The sequence below is a fragment of the Leucopleurus acutus genome (assembly GCF_964270905.1).
Source record: "Leucopleurus acutus genome assembly, chromosome: 1".
Classification (NCBI taxonomy): Eukaryota; Metazoa; Chordata; class Mammalia; order Artiodactyla; family Delphinidae; genus Leucopleurus; species Leucopleurus acutus.
The window spans coordinates 85,079,620-85,104,461 of record NC_139142.1 but is presented as its reverse complement, the minus strand read 5'-3'; the positions used below and the strand labels follow the sequence as shown (position 1 = coordinate 85,104,461).

The 24,842-nt window shown below is 46.5% G+C and overlaps 1 protein-coding gene across 4 annotated transcripts in view; it reads right to left on the bottom strand.

Annotated features, from left to right (window-relative positions):
• The window catches only part of CAPN3 (calpain 3), a gene marked incomplete at both ends in the record, with an annotated part of 47,665 nt that overhangs the window by 7,889 nt on the left and 14,934 nt on the right, over positions 1-24,842 (bottom strand). For 2 of the 4 annotated variants that reach the window (XM_082834894.1, XM_082834893.1), the window contains 12 exons: positions 1,101-1,137; positions 1,897-2,105; positions 3,108-3,277; positions 4,490-4,650; positions 5,436-5,513; positions 7,669-7,754; positions 8,636-8,719; positions 10,541-10,687; positions 11,522-11,690; positions 12,393-12,526; positions 14,020-14,138; positions 15,636-15,705. In XM_082834894.1, coding sequence (XP_082691020.1) covers positions 1,101-1,137; positions 1,897-2,105; positions 3,108-3,277; positions 4,490-4,650; positions 5,436-5,513; positions 7,669-7,754; positions 8,636-8,719; positions 10,541-10,687; positions 11,522-11,690; positions 12,393-12,526; positions 14,020-14,138; positions 15,636-15,705 — 1,464 coding nt within the window. The remainder of the gene's footprint in view (positions 1-1,100; positions 1,138-1,896; positions 2,106-3,107; positions 3,278-4,489; positions 4,651-5,435; positions 5,514-7,668; positions 7,755-8,635; positions 8,720-10,540; positions 10,688-11,521; positions 11,691-12,392; positions 12,527-14,019; positions 14,139-15,635; positions 15,706-24,842) is intronic. The other 2 variants (XM_082834895.1, XM_082834896.1) reach the window with 1 other exon arrangement.

The following is a 24,842-nucleotide window of genomic DNA, read 5'->3' as shown; positions in this document are numbered from 1 at the left end:
AAAGTCCAAGGCAGTCACAAGACTCCTCAACACAAGGAGACCCCAACACACACCAGCTCTGTGCATCTAACCCTGGGCCTCCCACCCTGGGGGGGAGAGGCCTCGGCATGGGATGGGGGAGAGAGCCTGAGTCTGGGCTCAGAGAATCTGGATGTGAGTTCCAGCCTTGCCATTTACGAGCTCTGTGAATTCAAGGGAGCCCTTTTTTTTTTTTTTTTTCCTGCGGTACGCTGGCCTCTCACTGCTGTGGCCTCTCCCGTTGCTGAGCACAGGCTGCAGACGCGCAGGCTCAGCGGCCATACGGGCCTAGCCGCTCCGCGGCATGTGGGATCCTCCCAGACCGGGTACGAACCCGTGTCCCCTTCATCGGCAGGCGGACTCTCAACCACTGTGCCACCAGGGAAGCCCCAAGGGAGCCCTTTAACCCCACTGAGCCTCTGCTTCCTTACTTGAAAATCAGGGAGAATGACGTTATTATTACATCTCAGAAACCTTGCAAGGATCAAGTGAGATGACACATGTGAGAAGTACCTTGTAATATGTAAAACACGTGAACAATAATCACCATTTAAGGGCCCGTGCTTTGCCAGACCCTTCATGTACATGATCTCATTGATTCAAATCTCACAAAAGCCTTGCAAGGCACATATTACCATCCCTATTTTACAGGGTAGGAAACTGAGTCAGACGAGTTACATAACTTGTCTAGGTCACAGAGCTGGCAGGTGGAGGACCCAGGTTTTGACGCAGACTCCAGAGCCAGTGTAGGGCTGGTTTTTTTCTATGTGAGATTCTAACTCAGAATTCAGAGCTGGCTGCTGCTGTTGTCATCCCTTCCTGTGGCCTTGATCCCTCCCCCTAATTGTTCAAACTGCTGCTCCTTCTAGGACTCTCTTCTGTCCTTCTAGCCCCTGGACTAAGTAAATATCCCCAGGACGTAAGTCCCATGACTTCAGGCCATGCCACACAGAAGCTGCAGTAACACGGAGTAATTGCTCTGCACACCCCAGACTCCCACGTCCCTCTGCTGATACCCACTCTCTCCTCCATCACCCGCCTGTGCCCTGGGCCTTCTCACACGTAAGAGCCAAACCACTTACCACTGGCCGATCCACGGAGATTGTATTCTCAACTTCCCTGTGAGGAACACAAACATGAGGGTATCTCAGTGTCACCAGGAGTAAGTAGGAAGCACAGAGGGGATTTGCTCAGGCCACCTGGCTTCTCAGAGTCAAGTCGGCACTGACCTCAAGAGAACCCCAGGAACTAACATCCTCCACCACAGGTATCATTCCCTGCAGCCAAGTGCAGACACAGGGCTTCTTGTTGGCTTTGTCCAGATTTCCCCAAATGCATTACCCAGCCACCTATCCATGGACCTTGTGCTGCTTTTAGGGACAGAGGTCAAAGTGGCAGGACCTATGAACTCACCTCTGATGACCAAGAGGGCAGGATGTGGCCTTGCTGCCCTCCCTGGTCATCCTAATCCTAAAAGTTCAATCAACCCCAACTGTTCCTATCCCTCTTCCCACTTTATGTTTTCTCCTTATCACTTATCTAAATCTAATATACTCAGTATACTTTTTCCTGTACATTGTCATCTCATGCTAGAATGTTAAACTCCATGAGGGCAGGGATTTCCTTCTGTTTAATTCACTGCTGTATCCTCAGTGCCTAGAGGAAGAGTGCCTGGGACATAGCAGGTGCTCGATAACTATCTGTGGGATGGATAGATGTAGGGGAGAAGTGGCCAGTGGCTTGGGAACAGGGGAAGAGGTACAGCCTGGTCAGCATATCCCAGGACTCCTGGAGGAGACCTGTCCAGCTGCCTGACACCTCTAATCTCTGGAATGGGCCATGTGGGCTCTTAGGGGGAAAAGCCAGGCTGGGACTCACTCAGAGAGGTTCCGCTTTTCAGAGAAGACCCGGAGGATGAATTCCCCCTCCTGGTGGGGCTCGTAGGTGGAGGGCACAATGACGTACTCGCTGGGAGGCAGGCGGAAGCGCTCAGACACCTCCCGCATGTTGATGTAGGTTTTGCTCCTGGCCTTGGAGGCGTTGTACAGGAAGAAGTCCTTCTGCAGGTGCTGCTTGTTCCCGTGCATCTGAGGGAGAGAAGAGCCCAAGGGACCTGAGCCCCTCGGGAGGGACGCCCTGTCCTGCTCAGTCCTCCTCCAGGGAGTCCTCCCTGCCGATTCCCTGGTCACCCATTTCACAGTCATGACCTACCGACTTCTGGTTCCTAAGGCCTCGAATAGTTCAACATCCCTGGAGCTCCCTACTCCATCCATATCCCCTTCCTTTTCTGTTGTGATCCAGAAGTGAGTGCCAACTCTGGCATCCCCCACTCAGGGCCACTTACCAGAACTGCCACTGCTTAGCTCCAGATCACCTCCAGGCTGGGGAAGGACCCCAAGGAGGCAGGGGGAGCTGTGGCTGGGGTCTGAGGGAAGCAATCCCTCCACCCCAAAGAGGGCAGTCAGCCTCAGAATGTGTCTGTGTGACTCTGTGTGTGAGTGTGAGCGAGTGTGTGAGTGTGTGACAGTCTCTGGCGGGAGGGGTGAAAGGGCACATGGTAGGGGCGGTGGTCAGGAGGCCATGCAGTACCCTGAGGCCCTGACTCTGGAGTTGAGTAATGAGGGCAAGGCCCTCTCCTATCGTAGTCCTGCCCACAAACCCCACAGGAGGCTCCCCGATGTGCCACAGGTGGACACAGGCCCCCAGGTAACGCTGCACGCACTGCTGGCTGCTCCACTTCTGTACCTCTTTGGGAACCTTGGGGAGAAACAGAAAAGGAAGGTGCTCAGATTCTGTGATTTCAGATCTGAATGGGGATGGAAAGCTTGCCAGAAGGGCATGCTAGCAATCATAGAGCAAATGCAGGGGTCTGACTCCCCGTGTAGCTACCTGGAGAGCCCTGGCCCCCCTCCACCTCCCCTAGACGGGGGGTTTTTTCCACTCGTTACAAACTTCTAAGAGGTTCTGACACAAGTGGGCCCGATATCAGGAGTTTGGTGGGGTCATGGGTATTGGGGAAGCCGGGGGACCCCTCGGGAAGCCCCCTGAAAGCCTCCTTCCTGAAAAGGAGCTGATCAGGGACGGCGCACCTCATAGATGGCGAAGCCGATGGTGAAGAGGTTGGCCCCCAGCTTCCGGTCCTTCCGCCGGTTCTTCTGCATCAGGGCCACCAGGAAGCTGCAGATCACCTCGGACTCGTCAGGGTCGTCATCCTCCTCCAGGAGCTTCAGACGGTACTGAGGGTTGGTCCAGAAAGTGTCTGTGCCCCGCAGAAAGGAATTGTACATTCAGATCTGCCTCTCAGAGACAAGGCAGGATGATGGGAGATGAGACAGAGGGAACCTATTTATCTCTATCCCACCACCCTAGGTGCTCAAATATGTGCGGAAAAAAAATGATCCAGGCATTTGTCTAATTATTTGGTGTGTGTGGGGTAGCCTTTACACCTTTATACAGATGGAGCTGCACTGATGCCTGCGTGGCTCCTCCTTCGTCTCTGAACTTTCATTCTCTGTCTTTGCTGATGGTTTCACTTTCCTCACCTCTCTCGTCAGTGTTGTTGGTCCCTGGGATTTGGTCCTAGGCCTCTTCTCTCACCCCATCATTCTACCTCCCTAGGCTGTCTTATCAACTCCCACTTTCGAACTGCTCCTTGCCTGCTGGTGACGCTTGAGCTGCAGATCCCAGCCTCAATCTCTCTCTTGACTCTCTCCCTTTGTCCCTTTTATCTTTCTTTTTTTCTTCCTCCCTCCCTTCATTCCCTTCTTCCCTCCTTCCCTCCTTTCCTTCCTCTCTTCTTTCCATCCTTTCTTCCTTCCTTCCACAAATCTATATTGAGTCCCTATCGTAGAGTCAAGTACCATTCTTATCTATGCATCCAGTTCTCTATCACACATCTTCACCTGGATATTTACAGGTGCCTCAGACTTCCCATGTCCCAAAGTAAACTCCCCTCCCTCCCCTCCCCTCCCCACAACCGACTCCATCCAAAAAAACAAACAAAAAAAAATCACCGATTGTTTTTCTCTTGTGTGTTTCATGTTACCTCCCTGGCACCATGTGCTCAGGCCCCCAGAGTGGGAATCTTGAAGTCGTTCTTCCATCTCCACATCACCCAGTATTCCCTCCCCTCAACCTGCCCCATCTCCCCTCCATCTCTGCTGCTCCTGACTTGGCCTAGGCTTTCCTCATCTCTGGCTTGAATTCTTGCAGAAGCTGCTAACTCAGTCCTCCAGTCCCATCCTCAGCATTATGAACACAATCCTGTTCTGACATAATAACCTGCTTAAAGGTTGTTACCAGCTCCTTAATGCAAACTCCTCAGCATGGAGGTGTCCTCAGTAAAATGGGGACAGTTTAATAAGATAATGTGTGTCTGGGACTTCGTAGAGACTCAGCAAATGCTAGTTAATACTCTTCTACCTGGAACTTGTTCTGCTTGGACCCTTCCCCCATCCAGAGCATCTCCCACCTGGGAAGTTGCGGCAGCCTCCAGCAGAGCAGCCCCTCACCCAGCGGCCCTCGTTCACGGACACTGTCCAAGTCTGAAGCTTGTCGGACTCCAGGGCATCAGCTGTGAGGTTGCAGATCTCCAGCTTTGTGAAATGGTAGATGAAATCGTCATAGGACATCCTGAGAGGTTGGAAGAAGAGAGAGACCCATATGGGAGGCTGGGAAAGGTAAGACTCCAGGGCTAACACAGCACAATGAAATAGTCCAGAGCCACTTGGTCATGATCCTAGAGAGGACCCTGTCCTTCCTTTCTAGGGTCAGTACTGTCAGTTCTGATGTATCCCTTGCAGTAACGACTCAAACTCATGTGTTCTTGATGGGAGAGCTTGGCAGCAATTCAGTTCTCCAAAGTGTTACTGTGTGCCCCTCCGCCGGGCTCAGGCACTGGGCCAGGGGAAGGAGAGAGAGTTGGGGAAGGACAGACGATGAAACAAGCAATTTGAAAGGTGGTGAGTATCACAGATAAATTAATCACAATCTTGAGGAAAACAAGGGGATCCTGAAGAAAGTTCCCTTTAATCTGAGACTTGAAGTCTGAGTAGAAATGATCAGAGTGAGGGTGAGGAGGGCGTTGACTGAGCAGAGTAAGTAGAGCTTCCTCGGCTCAGGAAACGGCCCCGCGGAGGCCGGGAGGGAGCAAGTGGCTGGAGCAGCATGCGTGGTGGAGGGGCATAGAGAGGCGGGAGCCACAGCGTGCTGGCCCGGTCCTGGGCTCAGTCATCGCCATGACTCTGGGGCTCCTCTCAAAACCTCAGTCTTGCTGGGTCTCTGGCTGGATTTGGAGAACAGGGCCCAGATGTCCCAAGGGCTGGAATCTGACGGCCTCAGTCCGGGGATGGAGGCTTGAGATTTCAGCTCCCACCCCGTCCCTTACCCTGTAGGGTCCTCTTGGGTCCCGGACTCACCAGAACTCTCCATCCTCCGTGACCTGGTGTTGCAGACGGGCCTTCTCGTTCTTGTCCACAAAGCTCCAGTTCTTCCAACTGGAGGGAGAGTGGAGGAGTTAGGGAAGGAAAAAGAAAGGGAAGGCCTGGTGTGAGTTGGGACAGGAGGTGTCAGAGAAATATGAATAAGTTCAGAGAATAGGTCATCTCCAAACTGCAGCCAGTGTGAACCATCGAAATGCAAATCTGATCTGATACCCTCAGTGTAAAACCCAATAATTGCTTCCCACCATCCTCAGGATTAAGACCACGCTTTTTGAATGGTTTATAAGGGCTTGACTCTTCTCTGGCTGAATCTTTAACCATTCCTCACACTTTAAAGTTAGGAGTTGGGCTCTGGAAATAGGTAAACTGGGATTTCAATTTAATCATACCAGTACTAGCTGTAACCTTGGGCAAGTCACTTCACCCCTCTCAGCTTCTGTTTTCTCAACTGCAAAAGGGGAATGATTATATCACCTACTCACAGGGCTGTGATGAGCAAGAAATGAAATAACGCATGCAAAACTTTTAGAACAGACCCATCATCTAATAAGTAACTGTCTGAGTTACTGAGAGAAAGACCAGACATGTAAACTTCTCCTTCCTCCTGCCACCCCACGAAACATCCCAGTTTTATGTTTTAAAAGGCTGGGCAGTTTTACACACTCTTTCTCCCGAAGAAGGAGGAAATAAAGCACATTTGTGTTTCAGGCATGTGGGGGAGGATGAAACTAAACTAGTTTGGAGAGGTAAGGGATTGAGGAAGTGCTTGGAACCAGGGAATACCTACCGGAGGGGAAGTGGAGATTCCTGAGACCAGCAGGAGGGGCACAGTGGCGGGGAGTTGGGGGGAGGGTCTCCTTGTGTGACTGAGGCTGGGCCCCACTAGTCAGTGACCCCTGCCGTGGAGGTGTTGGCAGAAAGTGAGTTAAGGCCGGACACCAAGATCTGAGACTGGAGGACACAGCGAGGGCCCCTGTGGGTGACTTGGGTCAGTGGAGTGGACAACTGATGGGGCACCGAGGGCCTTCCCAGAGCAGAGAGCCCAGTTCAGATGCCACTCCCTCCAGGCAACTTTCTCCCTTCCTGTCCCACCCAGACCAGGAGAAGGGCTCCCTCTCCGTGACCCTTACCATAGCATTTCTCTCAACGATTAGTGTTTTTCTGTCCTTCCCACTGGACCTTAAAGCCTACAGGGCAGGCCCTGAATCTCTGCGTTCATTTCTAAGTCCCCAGACAGTAGCATGGGGCCTGGCACGTACTGCACACTGAGGAACTGGGGATTTGTCGCACGGATAAGAGAAGGGAACGGTAAGGAGACCAGGATCAGCACCTTATCGGTCTACTGAGCGAGGCTGCCTGCTCACGGAAGGGCCCCAGTGCTTAGACCTGTGCTTGGGATTCAGTAGGTGCTCAGCGAATACTTGCTAAGTGAGTGAATGGCCTAATGAACCAGTAATTACGGTGCCCTGAGATGAGAGGTATGTTGAGGTAAGCCAGGGGCTGAAGGACACACACAGCCTGGGTGTGGTCCTTCCCAGCTGCTGAGTCCTGCTTTCCCCGCCTTGGGAATAAAGGAGCTCCAGGGCCTACTCTCCAACCAGAGAGGCGGAGTCAGGAGCCAGTGATTGGGGTGGGACAATAGAGGCTTTGTGAACCTTCTGGAGCCTTCATAACAGCTTCCCCAGGTGTGCTATTTTTGCTGCCCCCAGTCACTTGCTCTCAGTGATAAGCAGTACAGTTCTTGCAAAGGGCCTGTGCATCTCTTTATGGGGATAGTGAGGGAGAGGAAATCTTAGCACTGGTTAGGCGCTCTCCTGACACAACCGCATTTTCTCCTCATAACAGCCCACCGCGTAGGTGCTAATGTTGTTCCCATTTTACAGATAAGGCAACAGAGATTCCGAGAAGGGAAGTCACCTGTCCAGTCCAGACTCCTGCATCAAGACTCCCCTCCTGCCTGGACCTAGCCCTGGCTTTCTAGACATCTTTCCTTTCCAGACAGTGGCCATCAGCAAGCTCTCTGGATCCCAGGTTCCCGTGGCCCTGCTCCCAGCCCTTCCTGAAGCCCACGTCCCCTCTTCTCCTCTGCGGATCCTTGGTTTTAAGGGTGATTTTAGACCAAGCATTTGTAGTACTCTTGTGGCTCGGTACCCAGCCCTGCCTTGCCCCAGGCCTTGTTGTCCCCTATTCGTGGGGTCCCCGCACCCACCTGTCACTCCAGGAGCCATTCCACTCCACCTGGCCCCAGGGGTTCCGCAGCCGCACCAGCTTCACTTTCTCACCCTTGTACAGGGCCTTGAGCAAAGAGAAAAAGCTTTCTCCCTTTGGGCCCTTTCTGAAAGGGGGTCTTCTGTCTTGCCCTGAGGGCTGGGGTGGGAGTGGGGAGAGAATCCCGTACAGGGGCCTGTCCTGCCTGGCCCCGGTCAAGTGCCCTGTGGAATGGCAGGGTGATGGGTCAGAACCTTAGGGCTGAGTCTGCAGGAGTCAGGCTTGGCCACCACCTTGCCATCTTCTAAGAAGTGATTTTCCCAGCGAACATTTGGCCATTCAGAGCTTTGGGAGAGGAAGCAGGGAATATAATGTAGGGCTCTGCTAGCACAAGGTGCCTCTGTGTGAATTAGATAAAACGCCCCTGCTGGCTGAGGAACTATAGAAAATGTCCCTTCCAGATGGATCCATCAGAAAAAGGGGCCCTTCCTCCTGTCTGCTGCATGGGCTGCTGCAGACGACTGCCCCTCTCTGCCCATCTCTGTGAACAGGGCACCACTCACCCAATTGTGCACAAGGGGCCTGACAAGGTTCCTGTCTGTGACGTGACCCAGTGAAGGCCAGACATCCCAGGGGGAGCAAAACCTTGGAACTGACCATGGAAAACAAGGAACACAAGAGCCCATGATATCAACTTCATAAAACCAAAGTGCTTTCTATTTGTTCTTTGGAAATGTTGGGGCAATTGCTAGCTTTAGCACTAAAAACAAACATAAACAGCACCATCTTGTGGCAAGATCCACCTGCCAGTCCCAGTGGTCTCCTTCAACCCCAGGCGCTCGGCCTGAGTGCCTGATTGGAGGCAAATTCTACAGATGTGAAGGGACACAGAAAGCCAAGTCCTGACTTCGGGAGGTTCACCCAAGTAGCCCCTCAAGTCCCGTCCCGCCGAGTCCCGCCAGGCTCACCTCCTCCAGCCCAGTGACTGAGTAGGCGTGGCCTTTGACCAGCCCGCAGGCCATTCTTGTCTCGTACTGAACTGGAACAATCGTCTGTGGAGTGAAAACCAGACAACCTGTCAGGGGTTGCTGCCTGAGACAAAGTTCACACTGGTTCATGTCCTGGGTTCTGCGAGGACGAGGACTCCTCCGTGCCCTGGAAGTGTGCCTCCCAGCCATGAGAAGGCCCTCACTAGCCCTTTCAGAGAGCCAAGAAGATACAGCCCAGACAAGTGGTTTCCCCAGACTGTCGGAGAGCGACATGGAGCTGGGGCACGAGGTGGGTGAGAGCGTGCCTGGCCCTCCTTTCTCGATCCCTTGGGGTCCTGCAGAGGAGGAAGTGGGGGCAGATGGAGGCTGCCCTGGATTGGGCTCCCCTTCCCCTGAGCCCACCCAGGGTTGACTATTCCTGGAAGAGAAAGGGATTGGGAAAAGACGAAACATGTAGGTCTAACGCTTTATCCTCACATCCCCTCACTTCCTCCACACACCCCCCACCCCAGAACACGCTCAAGAAATCAAAAGCGCCCAGGGAAAGAATTCTGAGGAGGCCAGAGGAGAGTCCTGCTGAGACATGACCGTGCCTCAGGGAGCAGGGGTAGCTCTTCCATTTGAGATTTGCAGCCACAGGAGATCCTCGGCAGAGGGGTAGGATCACCAAAGCCCAGTGAGCCCTAGACGGATCTCTGTGGCTTCACTTTGCCTGATAGCATAACAGCTTTAAGAGGAGCAGCCTGGAGGCCTTTTCAAGGTGAGGGGTGTGTGGAGGGCCAGGGCTTTTTGCATCTCAGCCTCTTCCAGATTCCAGTCTTCATAGGACCCAGACCATGCTGAATAGAAAGGGAGGGGGGCAGGAGATGCGTGCATCTCTCAGTTCTAGGTGGTGGGGGCAGGGGAGGGGGGGAGGGAGCCACTTGAAATGACTCTTGTGCCATTCCTTATGCATACCTAGCTATTCCACTGCTGGCCATCTGTCCTAAGGAAATCATCATGGACAGACACAAAGATGTATCTTATAGGATGTTCGTCGTAACATTTAAACGTAATAGCCAAGAACAGGAAAAGAAAACAATCTAAATTCCCAATAATAAGGTATTGGGTAGATAGATTATAACTTATTTGCATGGTGGAATATTGTGCAGCCACTAAAAAAAATGTTAGAGGAGACACATTAAGAATATAATTCTCATTGCCACATTAGGAATATAAAGCTAACTGGAAAAAAGCATGCTGCAAAGAGGTACATACAGTATGACAGCTATTTTAAAATAAAAATTTAGATTCATAGTATGCATAGAAAAATACTAGAAGGACGTATACCAAACGTTATTATCCTTAGATGGGGAAAATAATAGCTTAATTTTTCTTCTGCTTTACTCCATGGCACATATTACTTCTAAAAGTACTAGAATATAAGCTCTGGGGCGGGGGTGTTGGGGGGAGACTGCTTGTTCACTAGAATCCTAAACAAAGGGGAGAGAATTTTCTGTGTTTGCTAGAAGACTACCTAGTGCCTAGTAGGAGCTCAATAAATATGTGTTGCATACATAAATGAACAAATTAGAAGCAGCGAAGTACTTTAAAATGAATGAAGTCTCTCTTGTATTTCTGTCTGTTAATTCGTTATCAGAGAAACTGCCTGGACCATGGAGTTTGAAGGACCTCCCACAGAGATTCCCTCCAAAAGCTGCCTCCCGCACCTTCCTCAGGAACCTTGGAGAGGGCAAGTTATTCCAACCCAGACCCTTGGAAGGCCTCAGGAGGAGCCTGTGTGTGAGGTGCTGGCTGCTGAGGAAGGTCTGACACCACATACGACAGGGCTGGGTCATGCAGGTGGGAGGGATGGTCAGCCCTGACGATCAGAGGCGTACACACCCGGGTCGGTCTGTCATCTGAGAATCCCTCAGGGATGAGGTCTGAATCCCTGAGATGCGAGTTATTCATATTCCTCACCATCCGCTCAATCAAGTCCCTCATGTTCAGACCAGAAGGAGAGGTTCCATAGGTCATGTTTGTGCCATCCTGAGACCCGACGGGGAGGGCAGGGGAAGGGGCGGGAGAGAAAGCAAACAAAGGAGGGTGATAGAAAGGGAAGGAGAGAGAAAGAAGGGAGGGGACAGACAAAAGAAAAGAGTAGAGGTAAGTAGAGCACGAATGCAGAAAAGATGGAGAACAGTGATGCAGAAAGAAAACGTTCATCCGTGGGTGCTTTATGCTGGCTTATCTTCCCAAGCTTCCCATCTACTGGGTGTACTAGGAGAGGAAGGAACAGGAATTTAGCTTGGGGCTCTTCTTCAGCAATGGAAATCGCCAAGACTATTTATTATACATTGAGCAGCCCCCAGGAAAGGTGTGTCTCCTGGCCAGTCTGCCATTCCCTTACTCTTGGCTCTGGTCTCAGTTCATACCACTTTGTTGCACAGGCTGAGTTTCTCCCAGATTACAACACAAAGCCCGTATCCCGAGTGAGAGATACAATCAAAGCTCAATGACCGGGAGGCTTTCTTAGGGAACTGGTGGGCTCAGGTCCATAAGCCAAGTGTGTGGCCAGCTTAATAGTGGCATGCTGGGACCGAGAAACACTGACCACAGAGGCCTACCCTGACATAGGCCTCTGGACCTATTTCCACCTAAATTCCAGGGCTTAGAATGTCGTTGCTGAATATCTTTATTGAAAATCTCCACACACTCTTCTCCCTTGAGAAATTCCCAATTTTCAAAGTTGAGAACCAGTTCCACCTTCCTAAAACAGTAGATTCACCCTGTCCCAGAGGAAAGCCCTATGCTGCTAGTCACTGGGTAAGGCTTCCCAATAGTTGGCAGCTTCCTGCCCTGCATCCCACACCCTAGACTTACATCAATGGAGCAACCCATGAGGGAGCCCCTCTCGATGGCTTTCTTCATGATCTTGTACATGTCTCTGGGAGCATCCTTGATTTCAAAAAACTCTGTTACTCCTCCTGTGAAGTCCTCCATGGCCTCTGTAGTGTTCCCACCTTTCAGGGCTTCATATGAACCATGGAGCCTTAGAGAGAGGATGAAGACCAATCTGGGGTCACAGGGTTCTAGGAAACATGACCCAGGTACCCCTACCACCAGAACTTTACTCTTTGGTCCTGTGATGTTGTCTCATCCAGTTCACCAACAAGCCTGTAAGCTGTTGGAATAGGTACTATGATTCCCTTTCTTCACAGTGGAGAAACTGAGCTCTAGAGGCTGAGTGACCAGCTAAGGCCACAGAGAGGAGAAACACTGGGATGGAACCCACTATTCCCACTTCCTGATGCTTTCCACTATACCCTGAACCTGAGGTAGGGCTCTGTTAAAGCCATTAGTAGCTGGGGTGGGGCTTCTAAGTTTAGAGACAACATGGCTTTATTAATATATTGCAAGCTCATGAGGTAGAGCCAAGCCAGACTCTGGGATCTGAGCTCCAAAGATATAATGCGCTCATCTAGGATTCGCAATGCCACCAAGAAGGCAGGATTAAAGAGCTCACTACGAGAAGCTAAAGCTAAAGATTTCCTACACACGTCTTATTTCTACTCTTAGGGGTTTTACTTAGAATCACCGCTGCCTGGACCAGATCTTCTCTGACTTTGTGTCACAGTTGAAGACACACACACACACACACACACACACACACACACACACACACACACGGGCTGGATTTTGCAGTCCACCTCCTCGCCTCTAGCCCTGCCTCTCAGTCTAAAGTGCTGCTTACTTAGCATAAGCCTTCTCCAGCAGAGCGCTCCAGAACTCATTGTGGTGGTTGGATTTGGTGAAAACCAGTTCATTGTTGTAAGTCGGCAGGCAGTCATCAATAACCACGTCCACCCAGTCTCCATAGCGCCAGAACTGCACAGAAGCGTCAAGCACAGAGTCACATCCTCAGATTACCATTGGGAAATGTGTCCCTACCCCACATTCCTTAATACCAAGCACCTTGGGTTTGGCGTGTGTGACTCTTTCTGTAACGGGACTGGGAGCTCCTTGAGGGCAAGAAGTGGTTTACAAACCACCCTGTCTTCCACCCGGCCCAGCTCGGTATGGGGGACGGTAGGCGCTCCCTACATACCTGAGGGCTTGAGATTTTCCTTTCCTGCTCTGTAAGTCTGGGGTGTGGCTTAGGTATCAGTATTTTTAGGCATCTCAACTGATCCTGATATGCAGTCAGGGTTGAGAACCACTGGTCTAGGTGAAGATGATGTATGATTTCTGTATTTCTTGATGACAAATAAGGTAGAAATTGCTGCTGAAGAAGAAGGATTGACGTGGAAAAGGAAAGTGACCCAGAATATACTCTGGCTAAAGCAGGAACACTGTCCAATATTCTCAATTCTGGATGATGTTCTTTTTTGAACAAATCAGTTTTGACCCAAGAAATCCAAATGTAGTTTAATTTCCTTCTAATGACATTTTCTCCCTTACGGACAAGAGGGCAAAAATCTGTCTGGTCTTTGTGTTTATGATCCTTTAGATATCAGACCTTTTAAATATTTGAGGGAGGTGAGTCGCTTGATTTTGAAGAAACAAACTTCAGGGCCCGGCTGCCTTGCCGGAGCTGGGACGGCAGCAGGACACTGATCCTGAACGTGCAGAGAAGACCCTTTCTGAAGTCTTCAGTCCTGGGATAGGAGATCAACTGATGATCTGGGTCAGCCCAGGACATTTGGAGCCTTAAGGGCTGGAGACAGATTGATGCCTCAGAACCCCAATATCTGCTAGATGCCCACACACGAAGCTCATTTCAGTTCTGGGCCAGCACAGGGTTTGGCTCTTTGCCAGGACAATTTGGATCCAGAAAGTTTCCAATGGCTGAATTGATTCTGGAACCAAAAGACTCATTGCTGGGCCGAAGGAGAAGCCTAGTTCCCAGATTAACCAGACTTTTCTTCCAGAGGCTGGAAAGGGTGCGTGATAGTCTTGGTATTGACCTGTGTTTAAGGGACACAAGTAAAAAGGAGCTGCAGCTGTGGATGGGATTTCCTTTACAACCTAAAGGGCCCTCTGGATTTCCAGTGCTAGTATCTTAGGGATTTACTTGAGAAGGGCTGCCAGTAATAACACAGAAGCCAGCCAGCTGGAGAGGAAAAAATAGACCCACAGGTCAGCAAACAGGATATCCTCCAACCTTTCTGGGGCCTAGCGGAAGGTGTAGGGGTTTGAGGGTAGGAAGAGATAAACAACTGCTTCCTCACAGGCTTGAGGCCTGAAGGGGATCACTGCCCACATCCATGGTCCGGAGGGTGGGTGGGAACCTTTCCTGGAGCCACTGGGAAGTGAAGGCAGGGAGACCAGTGGTGAGTAGACAGCAGCTGGCCCTCTTAACTACACTCCCTTGACCTCACCTGGAAGTGAAAGATCCCCGCGTAGTTTTCGGTGAAACTCTGATCATGGGGTATGACCCGGAAAAGCAGTCGCTTGTTCAGGGTCAGGCAAGCGATGGCTGCGAGAAACCAGCAGTCCCCTGCAGGCAAACACGCGGCACAGGTCACGGGAGGGCCCACACCTCCAGGGAAGACGGAGACTCCATCCCCATCGGCTGCTCTACTTCTCTGGAGAAGGGCGTTCACTTGGCATTCACTGTCCCACTTCCAGATCTGACCTTACAGAGGTGTCAACCCAGGGAAGGAGTGTGACAGCAGTCTCTGGACCATGTGATCAACATGGTAACTTACTCCCTTGTGACTGGCTTTCCTGAAAGCTGTAGGCAATTCCTCTGTCTGCAACATAAGCTCAGACCTCCATTTGGACCTCAGTGGAGATGGGGCAGTAGGGGTCATAACTGGGTCATTCTTTCCAACACCCACAGGAAATCTGCCTGCCCTGTAACTTTGCAGTGTGAGTCCATTTCCCCTTCAGACCTTGGCAGAGACTGAGCATCTGAGAGCCATCAGTGCAGCCCATTTATATTGTAAGGAAAGCTGGCTAGTAGTTGGAGGCGGCACTTTGCCCTGTGTATGTGTGTGTATGCGTGTGTGAATGCCCAAGGGGCAGGCCTGGATCACTAACAGAGCACAGACTATATACAAGGCCTTCGTTGCGCTCTGTGGGATATGACAGCATCTTTGAGACTGCAGAGGGGAGGCTGAGAGCTGCCACAGCCCTCCTCCCACCATTGGCCCCCCCCAGACCCCCCCAGGCAGCCAGCCTCTCCTCTGAAACAGGCCCAGATTATTAGCTTGCCCAGGGCTCTGCAGGCAGTCTTCCCTCGAGTGCAGGAGCTCAGATATCCAAAACTTCTTCAGCCTCTCCTTCTGGGGCCAGATTAGCCAAATTCATTTGGTCTTGAGTGCCCTTTTCCCACAAGTTTTAAACTGTGTTTGTCGATGTCTCTCCAACTTTATTTCACAGAGCTTTCCCACAGTCCACACCAAAGATAATACTTCCCGAACAAGAGGCTGAGACAGAGGAAAGACTGGTGAAGCAGACAAGCTAACCAACCAGACAGAAAATTGGACGCTCATCCACATGGCAAATGTCGTCTTTGTTGAAAGACTCCTTTAATATGAAGCTATTCTGGGGCAATTTCAACAAGAGTTCGAGTTACAAAAGCACATTTTGTGAGCATATAGATTCCATGTGCCCAAGGGGCACGCGTGGTACATGGACAGTTTCAGAGCTGACTTCTAAGGAAGGTGGGTACAGCTAAAAGCAGGGCTTTTGTCTCGCTGAGTGGGGTGTGTGAGTGTCCTGGAGACTCTGGAGAGGAGGCTGTGGAATGAGGCACACCTCCTGTGACACAAGGCAAAGAACTAGTGAGAAAGGTGGGAAGGACAGAAATTAAATGAAGCAATCACCAGCGCGTTGATAAATGAGTATAAGGTAATGTTATCAAAACCTCCTCCCCCCAATTCATTAAAAGCAAACACAGGTTATTGTCCCTTTACTTACTGTGAAGGGATCACACCTTTTAATCACCCCTTGATTGTTTGGCTAGATATGACCCGAGGGACTTTCCTACCTAGATCTCCTTGACAGATGTCAGTTCTGTTGGCTCCGCCAATGATAAATCGGGGATTCTCACAAATTTCCTGTGAAACAAAAAGGAAATAATAATAGTAGCAGTAGCTATTATTTACTGAGGTCCATACGTAGTACTGGCATCACATATCAAGAGTTTTACACATACCACCCATTTAAACCTCCAGAAACAGCCCATGAATTGGATACTATCATTCTTGTTTTTCAGATGAGGACACCAAGGCTCAGAGAGGTTAAGAAACCTGCCCAAGGACACACAGCTAGTAAGTGAGAGAAGCCAGATACATGGCTTCTTTTCCCATTGTTCCACACTGCTCCCTCACACTGATACACTGTCTGAGTAAAGATGCACCTTGAGAGTTAGGGCAGTGTCATTACTGTCATAGCTTTGGAGGGACAATAGAAAACATGGCTCTTGCTTTTTTTTTTTCTCTGCCAGGGAAAAGAGGTACAGGAAGGAAAGTAACTATCTTTTCCCCCAAGACATGGTAACATAGATATTTAGTATCAGCATATGTCCCAAGGGCCACAGGACTTGAAAGCTGGGGAGAGCCGAGGGTAAATTTGGTGTGGGCCTCAGAGGCCTCCCCATCTGTTGGCGGGTGCGTTCTTCTTTTTTTCTGGCGAGTGCGTTCTTTATTCAAGGTAACCCAATAGGACACCCCTGGCCTGAGCAGTTTTCAAATCCAGGCACTACCAATTATGTGTATTCCAACAGAGACCAACAGAGGGTGCTCTTGTTTTTGTTTGGATCTGTCATGCTTTGGGGTTTCTTTGGGTTTTTTAAATTTTTTTATTATTTTTTATTCTTTGGCTGCGTTGGGTCTTTGTTGCTGTGCGCGGGCTTTCTCTAGTTGCAACAAGCGGGGTCTACTCTTCACTGTGGTGCGCGGGCTTCTCATTGCAGTGGCTTCTCTTGTTGCGGAGCATGGGCTCTAGGTGCACGGGCTTCAGTAGTTGCAGCATGCAGGCTTCCGTGGTTGCCGTGCGTAGGCTCAGTAGTCATGGTGCGTGGGCTGTAGGGCGCGCGGGCTTCAGTAGTTGTGGCGCACGGGCTTAGTTGCTCTGCAGCGTGTGGGATCTTCCTGGACCAGGGCTCAAACCCATGTCTGCTGCATTGGTAGGCGGATTCTTAACCACTGCGCCACCAGGCAAGTCCCCGTGCTTTGTTTTTTAACTTTTGAAATAATTGTAGATTCTGTGTTTTTGTTTTAACACCGTTCTTCACAGCTTCGAGAAGCTTATCCCAGTGACACAGCCCTCTCCTTCTGTCTCCCCCATCACAACAAGCTGGTATACTCACATGAGTTGAAGCTCCCTGCACTCAGGAATCTCTCTCTCCTACTAGATGGAAAGTCAGTCATGCTTAGACCACACCATACACACATCCCGCCTGAAGTTCTTAATCAATGGAAGGATAAACCCAAAACAATAATTTTTAAAAAGGTTACCTATAGGAGAGGGAAGGATTAAGGGGGTGAATATAGGGATGGAAGTAAAACTCTGAATATAACTGTTTGAAAATAGTTTTGACTTAGGAATCATGTAAATTTTATAGAATTAAAAGCCAAAATTAAATACAATTTTAAAAAGCAATCTTTAAAAGCTGAAAGCAAATTGAAGCAAAGGAACCAAACTGCTTATCAAATTGATGGCATGGCCACACACATAAAATGAATTCTTTCAAGTGACTTAAAATATAAAATTTTGGTTGTTTATTCCTTTTGGGATATAGCCTAAGGTCAAAAACCAAAACCATAAACAAATGTGAACCATAATAAAGAAAAATAACATTGTTATTACTTCAGAACTTTGACATGTAGGATAAGGTAAATAAGAATGTACATTAATGTCATTAGGAACCAGGATATTTTTAGTGTAAAAGAAAATATGTAAAATGATAAAACTGAATGACTTAAGTAACAATCCTGCAATGTTAAAGTTGAATTGGATATATAACTCATGATTTATTTTTGTCTCCCTAGAAAAAATTTTCTCTCTCTCTGCACTAAAACAAAAGAAACAAAAAAACTAGAAGCAGTAAAAATCTAGCAGTAAAGAAAACATCAACATCCGGAATGTGGTCTTTAAAAACCATTTCCCACTAATAAAATATAAAACTCTCATTATTCCAAATAAGACTCTTTCCTCTTAACAAAGAAACCAATTACGGTATAGTCAACATATGTTATTTTTGTCTCCCCAGTGTTTTGCCTCCTTAAAATACATACCACTTTCTCCTGGCATTACACCTCAATTTTCAACTGGGGAGCAGCACCACTGTCAGCCCATGTTGTTCTGGTGGGCTTCCCTCTTCACCCAGATCCAGATGGCTGTTAAGGGCAATTAGAGTGAGAGTGACTGGTTCAGGGATGGGCACATGACCAAATCTGGGCCAGTGAGATATGGGCCAAGACATTCGTTGTAACTATTGAGAAAGAAGTACATTCTCCTCTGGGAGTTACTAAGCTGGTGGAGTGTCAGCCTGAAGCTGCTGGTGGCCATTTTTGCCCCTTTGTGAAGTTAGCCCACTTGAGAATAAAGATAACTCAGAGGAAGCAGATGGGGGAGTGGGTGGAGAGGTCGGAGGTGATAAATAGATAGACAGGTAGATAGACAAATAGATGATATTAGGGATTGTGTCTTGATGACATTGTTTGAGGCCTGGATTCAGTGTGTGTCTAAACCTGATCATCACTTTTGAACATTCAAGTTATAGAGCTTTTTTTCGGTTTAAGTTAGTTTGTGTTGGGCCTCTGTTACTTGCCAGCTGGGACACTTGACTACTGAATGTCATGCCCTGTTATAAGGAATATATTATAGAGTAACTCAAATACTAGAATTATAGCTACACTTTTTAGCTGTCACAAGGATAGATTTCTCTCCTTGTGTCTATAGGTACAGAAGCACACCTCATCTCCTCACCTGCCACCAATTCCAGGGCTGACTACTTGGAAAGGCAGTAGCAACTGCACTGCCTTCTCTTCCATCTGCTTAGAGGTCCAGGTATTTGAATGGAGTTACATTTTTTGCAGTAGTAGAGAGTCCCCAATATACTACATTTACCTTCAATACTACCTCAGCTAAATTCACCAAACATTAATTGAGCTTCCAAGTATGCACAGGGCTGGGGGATTTAAGGATATAATAAAAATAGGAAATCGTCCCTGCCCGCCCTCCAGGAAACCCCCAGCCTAGGGACCCTCAGTTGTTTGTCCTCGTGAGAGATGTCTGTTTGGTGAGGGTCAGTTACCAAACTTGTTGAGGGTTAATTCATAGAACAGCTAGATTTACCTAGATACCCCTTCCCACCACCTACTTTCCTGGAGTATCTGAGATCTGTTTTTGTTGGTTAATATGAACAAAGGGTAAATTGTCCCGGCTCTGTCACTTTAACTTAGGGACCTAAGACTTCCGGTCACTTGTTTGGCTATAATTTAGCATGGAGACTGGATCTGTCAGTGATGGATTCCCAGCAATTAGCAACAGATGACCATTTCCTCAGTTTTTGAGTGCTGTGGTTTGCAAACATTTTTTTTATTGTATACCTCCATCATTAAAATATTCTGAACATGCAACTGTACATATTCTTATTAGTTTTAAATTATGTGTGTGTGTTATCCTAACATATAATGTACATTATAAGAAAAACAAAAGCATACATTTAAAAGGGTGGGCTAATATAGATATATGTAGGGGACTTCTGGTTTCAGCTCCAACATGTAAAAAGCTTGGAAGTCATCCCTCCCATCCTTACCACAAGAAAAAGCCAAACACCTGAAAACCAGTGACTTTGCTTGGATCCATCAGAGAACTGAGGTTGCAGGGCAACCTACCACCCTGGGATATGGACACAAGTGAAACCAGAGAGTTATAGCCAAGATCTGTTTATCTGGAACAGAAGCTGCCTCAGCCACAAACTGGGAGGAACACTTAAATGGTTACTTTGATGAATTTCAGGAAGCTGAGTGTGGACTAGCACAAAAGTGAGAAACTTCTGGAGGCCACAGTTTTGGGAGAAACCCCCAACCCTTTCATGGTTTTTACCTCCAAAAATTCCAAGTTCTCATGGTGAAGATCCAAGAAAGATCCCCCCTACAGGGGAAAAGACTTTTCCGGTCTTACCTATGTTGGGGGAAGTGTATTGCTCCCACTCCAGCCACCTCCAGGCTTTCTCACCTAAGAAGGGGTAAAAGCTATACCAATGGAGAAACGTGTATGAAGGTCATAGCCCAGAGAGACAGTCTCATTAAAAGAAAGAACTTTAATCATTAGATTATAGAACACTTCCCCTCCCTGATCATACCACCACATCAACAGAGCTCCAGTGAAATAACAGTGACTTACAGCCGAAAGAGCTGCAAGATGTAAACTCTGATAAGTATTTAGGAAAGCCCAAAGTCAAGAGAGGAGACAAAACCAGGATATTAAAGGAATTTGAAGCTTCTGACTCCTGCAGCTGGAGGAAACAAACACAGCACAACTTCTAGCCGGCTTAACATAAATCCTTATACCAAAGGCTAATGTATCTCAGTTCTTATTACCCAAAGCAATGTGACTGGCTTTCAGTAAAAAATTACAAGAGATGCCAAAAGCAGGCAAATGCAATCTGAAGAGCAAGCATCAGAACTAGATTCCGATATGACATAGATGTTGGAATTATCAGGCAGGGAATTTAAAATAACTATGATTAGTATGTCAAAAAGTCTAACGGAAGAAGTACATAACATTTAAGAAAAGATGTGCAATATAAGCAGAGAGATGGAAACTCTAAGAAAGAATCAAAAAGAAATGATAGAAATAAAAGACAGTATAACATGTATTTGATGGGCTCATCAGTAGATTAGACATGGACAAGAAAAAAAATCAGTGAAATTGAAGATGAGACAATAGGAATTTCCTAAAATGAAATGCAAAGAGAAAAATATAACAGCAAAAACAACAACAACAAAACAGAGCAGAACATCCAAGAACTGTGGGACAATTCAAAAGGTTCAGCATATGCATAATTGGAATACTGGAGGGAAAGAACAGAGCAGAAGAAATATTTGAAGGAATAATGTCCAAGAACTTTCCAAAATTAATGACAGATACCAAATCACAGATCCAAGAAGCACAAAGAACATCAAGTAGCATAAATGCCAGCAAAATAAAACATAACTACACTTAGGCATATCATATTCAAACTGCAGATAACCAAAGATAAAGAAAAGATCTTCAAAGAAGCCAAGAGGGAGAAAAATACCTTTGCTCTAGAGGAAAAAAGACAAGAATTATAGTAGACTTCTCTTCAGAAACCATGCAAGCAAGAAATATTTAAATTGATGAAATATTTAAATTGATGAAAGAAAAACCCACCAACCTAGCATTCTATATGCAGAGAATTTATCTTTCAAAACTGAAGGAGACTAGAGGCTTTCTCAGACAAATAAAACCACAGGGAAGGGACTTCCCTGGTGGTGCAGTGGTGAAGACTCCATGCTCCCAATGCAGGGGGCCCTGGTTCGATCCCTGGTCAGGGAACTAGATCCCACATGCATGCCACAACTGAGTGCGCATGCCACAACTAAGGAGCCAGCGAGTTGCAACTAAGGAGCCTGCTGGCTGCAGCTAAGGAGCACACATGCTGCAATTAAGGGAGCACATCTACCGCAACTAAGACCCAGCACAACCAAATAAATAAATAAAATAAATGTTTAAAATAATAACCCACAGGGAATTCATTTCCAGCAGACTTGGCTTGCAAGAAATGTTTAAATATGCTCTTCAAGGAGATGGAAAATTATATAGATCAGAAACCTGGACTACATAAAGGAAGCGCATCAGAGAAGGAATAAATGAAGGTAAAATAAAACTTTTAGTTTTCTTATTTTTAATCTAAAGATTATTTAAAGTAATAATCACAACAACGTGTTGAGTAATTATATCATATGGATAAGTGAAATGCATGACAGTAATGTCATGGGAAGGAAGGGAGGAATTGGGAATTTTCTGTTACAAGGTACTAGACTACATATACAGTAGTATATGTTATTTGAAGGTGAAATCAGATTAGTGGTAAGTGTATATTGGAAACTTTAGCATAACCATTAACATTTTTTAAAAAGTATAATTGATATACTTAAGAGATAAATGGAATCATATAGAATACTCAATTAAAACCAGAGAATGCAGGAAAGGGGAGAGGAGAGAAACAAAAATTGCAACAAATAGAAAACAGTTATAAACATAGTAGATATTAATCCAACTATATTATAATCACTTAAATGTGAATGGCCTAAATACATCAATTGAAAGATAGAGATTGTGGGCTTCCCTGGTGGCGCAGTGGTTGAGAGTCTGCCTGCCGATGCAGGGGATGCGGGTTCGTGCCCCGGTCCAGGCAGATCCCACATGCCGCTGAGCGGCTAGGCCCATGAGCCGTGGCTGCTGGGCCTGCGCGTCCGGAGCCTGTGCTCCGCAACAGGAGAGGCCACAACAGTGAGAGGCCCGTGTACCGCCAAAAAAAAAAAAAAAAAAAAAAGGTAGAGATTGTGAGAATAGATTTTTTTAAAAGACCCAACGATATGTTATCTACAAGAAAATCACTTTAAATATAAAGACTCGGATAGCTAGAGAAGGATACACCATGCTAACGCTCATCAAAAGAAAGCTGGAGGGCTTCCCTAGTGGCGCAGTGGTTAAGAATCCGCCCTGCCAATGCAGGGGACACGGGTTCGAGCGCTGCTCTGGGAAGATCCCACATGCCACGGAGCAACTAAGCCCGTGTGCCACAATTACTGAGCCTGCGCTCTAGAGCCCGCGAGCAACAACTACTGAGCCCACGTGCCACAACTACTGAAGCCTGCGTGCCTAGAGCCCGTGCTTCGCAACAAGAGAGCCACCGCAATGAGAAGCCTGCGCACCACAATGAAGAGTAGCCCCCGCTCGCCGCAACTAGAGAAAGCCCGCATGCAGCAACAAAAGACCCAACTCAGCTGAATAAAATAAATAGATAAATAAATTTAAAAAAAGAAAGAAAGAAAGCTGGAATAGCTGTATAAATTTCAGACAAAGCAGACTTCATTACAAGGAAAATTATCAGAGATAAAGAGATGCATTACATAATGATAAAGGAGTCCTTTGTCCAAGAAAACATACAATCCTAAATGTGGATGCACCTAACAATAGAGTGTCAAAAGACATGAGGCAAAAAGTGATACATCTGAAAGGAAAAATAGACAAATCTAGTATTATAGTTGGAGACTTTAACACCCCTTGTTCATGAACTTCAGCAGGTAGAAAATCAATAAGGATATAGTTGACCTGAATGGCACTAGCAATGAACTTAATCTAATTAACATTTATAGACTACTCCACCCAACAATAGCAGAATACGCATTCTGCTCTCAATATCACATGGAAGAGTCACTAAGATAGACCACATTCTGGGCTATAAAACACACCTCGACAAATTTAAAAGAATAGAAAATATGCAAAGTATGTTTTCAGACTACAGTGGAATGAAACTAGAAAGCAATAAAAATAAGACAACTGGAAAATCCCAAATTATTTGGAAATTAAACAACACACTTCTAAATAACACACAAGTCAAAGAAGAAGTTTCAAGAGAAGTTAAAAATTGCTTTGAACTAAATAAATTGAAAATATATCATCAAAATTTGTGGGATGCAGTGAAACCAGTGCTTAGAGGGAAATCTATAACATTAAGTGCATATATTAGAAAAGAAGAAAGATCTGATATCAATACCAATATTCTACCTCAGGACACCAGAGAAAGAAAAAAAATTTAAGCTCAAAGCAAGCAGAAAAACAGAAATAATGAAAGAGCAGAATCAATGAAATTGAAAATAGCAAAACAAGAGAGAATCAATAAAGCCAAAAACTGGTTCCTTGAAAAGGTCAATAAAATTAATAAACCTGTAGCCATGCTCACCAAGGAAAAAAGAGAGAAGACACCAATTACCAACAGCAGAAATGGAGAGATCACCACTACTGATCCCAGGGACATTAAAAGGATAATAAAGGAATACTGCAGATACCTCTAAACCCACAGATTTGATAACTTTAGATAAAATGGACTAATTTTGTAAAAGACACAAAACTCACACAAGGACAAACAGACCATCTGAATATGGCTATACCTATTGAAGAAATTTATTCAATGATTAATAACCCTCCAAAAAAAAAGCACCAGATCCAGATGATTTATTGGTGAATTCTATGAAACATTCAAGGAAGAAATGATACAAATTCTCTACAATATCTTCCAGAAAAATCGAAGCAGAGGGATCACTTCCTAACTCATCCTATGAGGCCAGTATTACCCTAATACCCAAACCAGAAAAAGACATTGCCAAGGAAAACTACAGACCAGTATCTCTTATGAAAATAGAAACCAAATCCTCAAAAAAAAAATTAGTAACTCAAAAACAACAATGTATAAACAAAATTATATACTACAAGTATATAATTTACCTGGGATTTATTCCAGGTATGCAAGACTGGTTCAACATTTGAAAATCAATCAATGACATCCATCACAACAGGCTAAGAAGAAAAATCACATGATCATATATCAGTTGATGCAGAAAAAGCATTTAACAAAATTCAATACCCATTCATGATAAAAACTCCTAGGAATAGAGGGGAATGTCCTCAAGTTGGTAAAGAAAATTTACTTTTAAAAAGTTTTAAACGAACTGCAGTTATCTTCATATTTAATGTTAAGAAATTAGATGCTTTCCCCTTAAGGTCAGAAACAAGTCAAAATGTCTCCTCTTACCACTCTTATTCGACATCATACTGAAAGTCCTAGCTAATGAAATAAAACAAGAAAAGGAAATAATATTTATAAAGACTGGAAAGGAAGAAATAAGCTCTTTATTCACAGATGACATAATTGTCTATGTAGAAAATCCCAAACAAGTGCCAAAAAGAAAAAATAAAACCTTTCTGGAACTAATAAGCAAGCACAGTTGCAGGATAGAAGGTTAGTATATAAAAGTCAGTCGCTTTCCTATATACCAGCAATGAACAAATGGAATTTGATAAAAACAAAAACAAACTTCATTTACAATAACACACACACACACACAAAGAGAAATACTTTGGCATAAGTTAGTATGAACTCATGTTTTGCTTATTATAAATACAGATAGTTAATATAGAAATACAGTTATGTCTG